General features: G+C 36.3%; 1 protein-coding gene across 1 annotated transcript; it reads right to left on the minus strand.

Annotated features, from left to right (window-relative positions):
* Positions 1-4,799: 4,799 nt before the first annotated feature.
* On the minus strand, positions 4,800-5,941 carry LOC113290382. The gene is made up of 3 exons (XM_026539989.1): positions 5,498-5,941; positions 4,975-5,408; positions 4,800-4,854 (listed from the first exon to the last, which is right to left on the minus strand). Exons 1-3 carry the CDS (start codon positions 5,939-5,941, stop codon positions 4,800-4,802), a joined length of 933 nt encoding a protein of 310 aa, XP_026395774.1.
* Positions 5,942-7,619: the final 1,678 nt, after the last annotated feature.

Consider the following 7,619-nt stretch of genomic DNA (forward strand, 5'->3'; position numbering starts at 1 on the left):
AAGGTAAATACCTGTAGCTGCACTATTCGTGTGCTTCCTTGATATCAAATTTGGCACTATCCGACCAAGTCCAGTAGAAAGCACCTACAAATACAGGAATTTGACATTCAGAATACATAACATTGACATGAAACGAAATCCTATTAACAAGAAACTAGGAGAAGATACCAGATGTTAATTCTCTAATCTTTCTCACCTTCACAGATCCAAAATCCAACCAACCAACAAACCAAATCCTTAATTTCAGATTTATACCAAAATATACAAACAAAAGTTGATAAAAGTTGCCAGAGTATTGACTTCATACCAATAACATTTTGAGTTCTAGTAGCTATGATGATGATTTCAGTTCTCATAGGATTAACCCTAACTTCAACACCAGAGTAACCATTTTCAGCAAGCTCTCTATCAAAGAATACTCCTCAGAAACAAACTGTAAATCAGAATCGAAACGATTGATTTCAGCCTCAAAAAATCAGAATAAATCAAACAGGAAGATGGATTGAAGGAGGATTTACCTTTCGTTTCTCACGAAAAAACCAAAAACATCATTCAACAACAACTACAAATCGAAACCAAAATAGGAAGAAAACCCTAATTTAAACATTTTTCCACGAAAATATCAAAACCCTAGTTTTAAAACATGAAATGAAGAAAACATATTAGGGGTTTTGATGTAAAATTAATGGTAAAAATGATACTAATATAGATCTAATGAGAAATTAGTGCTTTTTTCTTCTTCTATTTCTTCTGAAAAAATCACATCGGTGTAGTGATTTGGAGATAACAGCGGCGGAGTGATTTGGAGTTGTTTCTGATGGTGCGGCTGATGGTGGTGGTAGTACAAAGGCGACGAACTTGCAGAGAGGTGGTTTTTCTTCCATGAACTGAAGAAGAATGAAGAATGAAAAAGATGGAGGTCGAGTGATAGAAATTTGGGAAGAAAATGAAAAATATTACGAAGGCATGGGAGGAAAAGACATGGCAGGCATGTGAATCGCACACGGATGGGAGGAAATATCCTCTGGTATAACTCATCGTGGGTGGAAACATAATGCCACGCATGTGAATGGCACACGCACATTCTGAAGGTGTTACCACCCTGGTGTGACCAAGCGTGTGACTGGCACGCCTAAAAATATTTCGTAACGGCTTAACGCTGTTACGGATTTTTTAAAAATTTAGTAACGGCTTTCGCCTGTTACGAATGTTTTGTAACAGGCATTTGTAACGGGAAATTCGTAACGGCCCATAAACCGTTACGAATTGCTGTTGCGATTCCGGGAATTTGGTGTAGTGGTTATTCTCATTATGTTGAATTTGTACTTAAGATATAAAATAAGTGTGATTGTAAGCCTGCTTCTACTCTGTACGATTATTCTTGTAGACTCAAGAAAAAAGGGTAATGGAGTATCTTAACTTGAATACTCAAGAGTTATAGGATGTCTGATGAATTTAATGAACTGTAAGAGTCCAGACATTGCCTATATTGTGAGTAAGTTAAGTAGATATAATTGTAGTCCAGAGCAATAGCATTCAGATGCACTGAGTAGAGTATTATGGTACCTAAATTACTCTATTACCTTTTATTTGATTTATGAAAGGTATCTTGCTGTCCTTGAGGGACTTTGTGATGTAAACTGGATAGTTGACTCAGAGGAGTCTAAGTCTACGAGTGGATATGTTTCACTCTAGCATGAGGGTTTGTTTTTGGAAGATTTACAAACAAACATATATTGCTCAATTCATTATGGAATCTGAGAGTATTGAGTTAGATAAAGCAGGAGAGGGGGCCGAGTGCCTAAGATGCTTTTTTAGAAGACATTCCTCTCTGGCATAGGCCTGCGCCAGCTATATCTATACATTGTGTTAGCCAAGCTATAATAGCTAAAGCTGAAAATAATTAATCTCAATCGGCGTTATTTCCATTGATTGGATAAAGTCCAAGGAGAATATCGCGCAACCTTTGACGAAAGGTTTATCCCAAGAGATAGTTAGAAATGCATCGAGGGGGAAGGGGCTTAAGATCATGAATTAAACTTTCCATGAAGGATACTCAACCTTGCTGACTGGAGATGCCAAGATCAAGGTTTCGAATGAGACGACTAACTTGTGGTGGGTAAAGGTAAACACTATCAGAGAATTTTATTCTCTGTCCCTTACCTATGGTGTAGACGTGATAGTGTGACTGCATGTGAAGGATGACTTTTAAGAAGTCTTAATGAGTTATATAGTTTCAATTTAAGATTGAAGTGGGGTGTAGCAGTAACACTCTTTATGGAAACTCACCTATCTGAATGGGGAAGTGGGCCGCTTCCTATGAGAATATGAACTTTGATTCTCTAGAGCATTCTGAGAAACAGGATATGTCCAAGGCCAAATTGGACAAAACGGCACGAGCTTGGCAGCAACCTTGGAGATATCAATTGTGGTTGTTATCGCGAATTACATCAAATGCTAGCAGCTCAAGACATAGTTCACTGTCTCTAGCAAGTAATTCCGGTAATATCTCACTAAGCAAAGGTTCAAGACCTCATGGACACCTCTGCCTAAAATGGTATTTCCTGCGCTTTTTATTTGATTTTCGTTTTGATAGTTTTGGTATTACTGGAACTGAGACCTAAAGGTCACTAAGGGTTCACTAGTTCATTCTTTTTCACTTTGATGAAAGATACCTATAGTCTCACCATGTGAGAACTAAAGATGAAAGCTCTCAATACTATTATGATTTGTGCAATCCATAGTATGACACTGGGGTCAACACACTTTTGTGTGAGGGAGAGGACGTAGAAATGACAAGTATGATTTCAACACTTGCACGATCAGTCCATTTGGATCGTGAGATTGGGATGTTGATTTACCAAGATCTATCTGTGTTTTCGTGTTTTATTGAGTTTTCATTCATGTGGGGGATTGTTGGAAAACGATTAATAAAAAATAATTTTTTAAAGTTTTAATAAAAATTATAATTTACTGTTTTCTTTTGCGAATGAAACTTATTAGTCCCACATTGTGGAGTTTCTAATTTTTAGTAGTTTTAAGAAACAATATAAACCTTTTAGTCCCACATCGGGGAGTTTTTCTTCTTAAGTTGTATTTGTCAATTATATAAACAAATTCACTACTTTTGTACAATCTATGGGAAAGGGGTAGCTCTATATTTAGAGGGACCCCAAAGGGAAAACACATTTTATATTGTTTTCTCAAGTGTTCGATATTTTCCTTTATGATTTTTTCGGAGTTGCCAAGCTCAAGTTGAGAATCTACTACATATGCTAGTAGTAGGTGTAGTAGGGTGTTTTATCCTGGAGATATCCGTCCTGTGAGGGATATAGCATCATTCTTGAGTGTAGCCGGGCGCTAATGTTTTAAGGGCAACGTGTTGAACACGTGACTCACTTTGTTTTTCCAAAAAAATTCCTTGTTGCTGTTGCGGAGATATGGGGAGATCGTCCATTTCATCAAATCGATCACTTCCATTATAAAGGAGCTAAGTATCAATAACTTTTTTTTATTTGATTTTTGGTTGTTTTTGATTATTGCACCCAACATTGACTTCAGCTGATGTTTCCGTTGATGGATTCTGTTCAAGCAGATGTGGTTCTCATGGGTCTTCATCTTCAACTTCAACGAATATCAATTTGCTTACATTTGGGTAGGAATTTCCGAGATTCAGTGTCCTGAAAAATGTGTTTCTCCGTTTGGACCGTTTCTCCAGCCGCTATCTCATGTTACTTCTGCTCAAATGTCTCGGGTTATGAATTTGGTTAATTTATTAATCCAAAACTTGCGCTGTTAACATGTATCCTCGACTTGTACCAGGGAAGAAATTTCTTACAACGCACATGGTGCCAATGGAATGAAGTTTTTGTTGCCAGCTTTGCTCTAATTTGGCCTGCAATAAAGCTGACGTGTGTACGTTGACCACCGTACAACCCTGCAAGAGCTAACTTCATCCCTTGTTCATCCATCTCTCCCACATTATGGCTCACACACATCCATCATGCCATATAGTTCCTCTGCTCTTCTTCGATTAGTTGACTCATTGGTGGTTAAAGATGGATTCAACCACGATATTCGAAAAACGGGTAACGCAATGTTGTTCCATTATTTCATTGTTTCTCATATACCAACGTTTCATAAAATTTATAACGGATCGTTGTATATATAAGTGTATTAATAAAAAAAATCAAGTACGGCTATGTTAACTGCCACTGTCTACATGTACAAGTTTATTCTATTTTTACCACAAAAACTTTTCAAGTAACTTTGCTGGTCATCTCATACACTTTCAGCTCTTCAGAAAGATCACACTCATAGTTACCTCTAAAATTGGACATCACCTCAATGAGATCCTTTCCAGCAGGAACAATATCACCCAATTGCCAAGTTGAAGCAAGCTTTCTTCTTTTTGAAAACAACACCATCACCAAGTGTGTGTACATATCAACCATCTGAGTGAGAGGCTTGTCTCTGATCTTGAGGGACATGTTATTAAAACTTTCTGAAAAGTTGGAGTAGATGTGTTCACAAGCAACATCATGAGGAAACCATGATCTTGCCCAAGACTTTGGCTCTGCATCAATCAAGTACTGGTATGCTTTGGGATCTATCCCTGCCATTTCTTGCATGGCCTCCTAGAAAATATGTAGAGGATCTAAGTTAAATCATTTAACTAAAAACATGACAATTCATTCATTACTATTGAAACATGCCAATTCATTCATTATATTGAAACATCATTCAGACATTACCTCCTAATGTTTATATTTGTATGCCTTGGCAGCCCGCCAAAGAAGTTATGTTAGTCTTGGATTCCTGAATCCCTTGGTCATGAAATTCAAGTAAAGATGCCTGAAAAAAAAAACAAGCCAAACATTAACAGAGATACAATTACAAATGTGTGAATAAGGAAATAAAAAGACAAAACCCTTTTACCCTAGGCAGTATCTATGATTGGCCAAGGGAAACAACCTTTTAACTGATTCAAGTATGCCCTTCATTCTGTCAGAAATAAAGGTAAGTCTATCCATATCTGGAATCCTTTTCCTCAATTCTTTCAACATCAGGAACCAGTTTTCTTCATTTTCACTTGTAGTAAACATCACACAAATTGGATATACCCCATTCTGACCATCTATACCAGTGGCTGCAAGCATTGTACCACCTATCTTACCATTTATGTGAGCTCCATCTAAGCCAATTACCTTTCTACAACCATTCAAAAAACCTTTTATCTGTGCATCATAGGCTAAAATGACAGACTCAAATCTGTTATCTTCACCCTCTTTGGTCCAACTGAAATGTCCTATGCTGTTTGGGTTCAAAGAAGTAGCAGTTGTGACCAGTTGTGGTGCTTTTGTGTAAGAACTCTCAAAAGTTCCCTTCAACTCTGCTAAAACCAATTTCTGTGTACATAAACAAACTAAATATTAACATTTCACACATACAACAAGTAAAACTAACAAAAAAAAAAACTTAGACAAGCATTAGAAACATACTCTTGCATCATTGGCAACCCAATATGGTATGTCAGTTGCAACTTGGGACTAATGATCTTCTTGGCTATATGCTCTGCCTTGTCCACTGGTGAACCCACATCCATAGTCTTCAACAAATATTCAGCTACAAATTTGGCATTGCATTTTCTACTGTGGTTTGCATTCAGATTTTTACAGGTGTGTTTCATGTTACACTCTCTTAATGTGATTGTGCCTTCCTTTAGACACAGTCTTGCATTCACTTTCCATTCACATCCTTGGGAACCCTTGTTCACACAATATGCATAATGTCTAGTCCTATCTGCCTTCTTCACTTTAAAATCCCTATGTTTCAACACTGAATATTCCCTTAAATGATCTCTATAATCTTCTATGGATCCAAAAGCCATACCAAAACTTATTTCCCCAGGTTCAATTTCTGGAATGTTTTCATTTATCATTTCCAATATTTCTTGTTCCTTTAAATGTTTTCCAAAGTCTTATTGCCACTTAGTTTCATCCTCTTGGGTGACATCATATATGGGAACCAAATCATGTGAAGTTTCATTCACTAGTGCATTCTGCTCTTCATAATAACCACCTTGATTGAAGTCTTCATTACAATCTTCAGGTTCATTACCAACATCTATACCTCTAGCACACATAGAAACCCAATCTTCATAAATGAACTTTTCTTGTGTTTCTTCATCTTCACTTTTATCTTCACTTTCAGCTTCACTTTCATCTTCACCCTCCTATGCCTCTTCATATGCATGTTCCTTAAACAGAAACTCAGGCCTATGATCAGGATGACATTCATCTGTATGTACATTAGGCAAATTCACCTGGTCATCTTCATACACCTGTTCTTGGTTCTCTGCAACAGATGTATGTGTTGGAATATCTTCATACCCCTGTTCTTGGTTGTCTGCAACAGATGCTTGTGTTGGAACATCTTGCTCTTTATGCACAAAATCAAGTCTTGTTGGTCTCATATCAGGCTTCTTAACATGGTTGTTATCTTTTTTATTAAGTCTTGGACTCCTCCTAACCTCAACCCTTTGACTCACTAATTTCTTCTTCACTGGACTTATCACCTCAGTCACACAACTCATCCCACTAGCACTAGCAGTATCACAACAAAAACCCCATTCTACTGTTGTAGGAATAATTGGAGCAATCTACAATCTTACAAAATTGCTTTTATTTGGTTTCCCAATTTTCCAGAATGAATGAAACATATCTTCTGATTCACACTTATCCCATGCATTCCCATCATTATCACTAAATAAAAATAACTCAAGTGTAGGATCCATACTCTGTTCATTTACCATCCTTTCCTTTATCATAACCATGAATTTGTCTCCACTTGTACCAGCTTTGCAATCATAAAAATACATGTCCTTATATATCCGACCTATATCAGTTATCCAGAAATCCCTATCTTCAATAGCCATTCTGAAACATTCAAAAAAAAAAAAAAAAAAAAACATATCAATAATCATGATCAAAATTACAAATACAAAAAAACAACAATAAAATAGCAACAACATTTTATAAACCCTAATACAGAATTTTGGTATATCCAAACCTTAATCTCAGAAAATGAAATTCTCAATTTTATAAACCCTAATTCTATAAACATAGATTCAGAACAACAGAACAATATAACCCTAATCAGTTATAAACCCGTTTGACGAAAAAAAAAAACCCTAATTTCAGAAATTGAAATTCCCAATTTTATAACCCTAATTTTTTAAAAAATAGATTCAAAGCAACGATTACTGGAAATAGTAAATATTAAATCTAAATAATGATCAACATAAGTCAAAAAACAATTAATAATTTAGATTACTTACCTTTTTTAGTAAATTTTACAGTTCAGTTCTTCACTCCATTAAACATCAACAAACTATCTCGATCTGTCTCTCTGTCGACCTATCTCTCTCGATCTGTCAACCTCTCGACCTATCTTTCTCGATCTTCTAAGTTTAGTTCAGTATTCTCCCTCCCTCTCGAAATCCGTCTCTCTCTCTCTGGATAACTTTCTCTTTCAGGTTTTGAGTTTCTATGGATGAAACTCGATGAAGAGAATGACAAGACATTAGCAACACACGTACATGTTCACACGTGCACAAA

The sequence above is a fragment of the Papaver somniferum genome, chromosome 6 (genome assembly GCF_003573695.1).
Source record: "Papaver somniferum cultivar HN1 chromosome 6, ASM357369v1, whole genome shotgun sequence".
Classification (NCBI taxonomy): Eukaryota; Viridiplantae; Streptophyta; class Magnoliopsida; order Ranunculales; family Papaveraceae; genus Papaver; species Papaver somniferum.

Coding starts and splice junctions, on each gene's coding strand:
- LOC113290382 (XM_026539989.1), bottom strand. CDS start 5,941: ATGATAAATGAAAACATTCCAGAAATTGAACCTGGGGAAATAAGTTTT. Junction 5,409..5,497: donor TGCCAATGATGCAAGAGTAT/GTTTCTAATGCT, acceptor TTATGTACACAG/AAATTGGTTTTAGCAGAGTT. Junction 4,855..4,974: donor ATACTTGAATCAGTTAAAAG/GTTGTTTCCCTT, acceptor TTTTTTTTTCAG/GCATCTTTACTTGAATTTCA.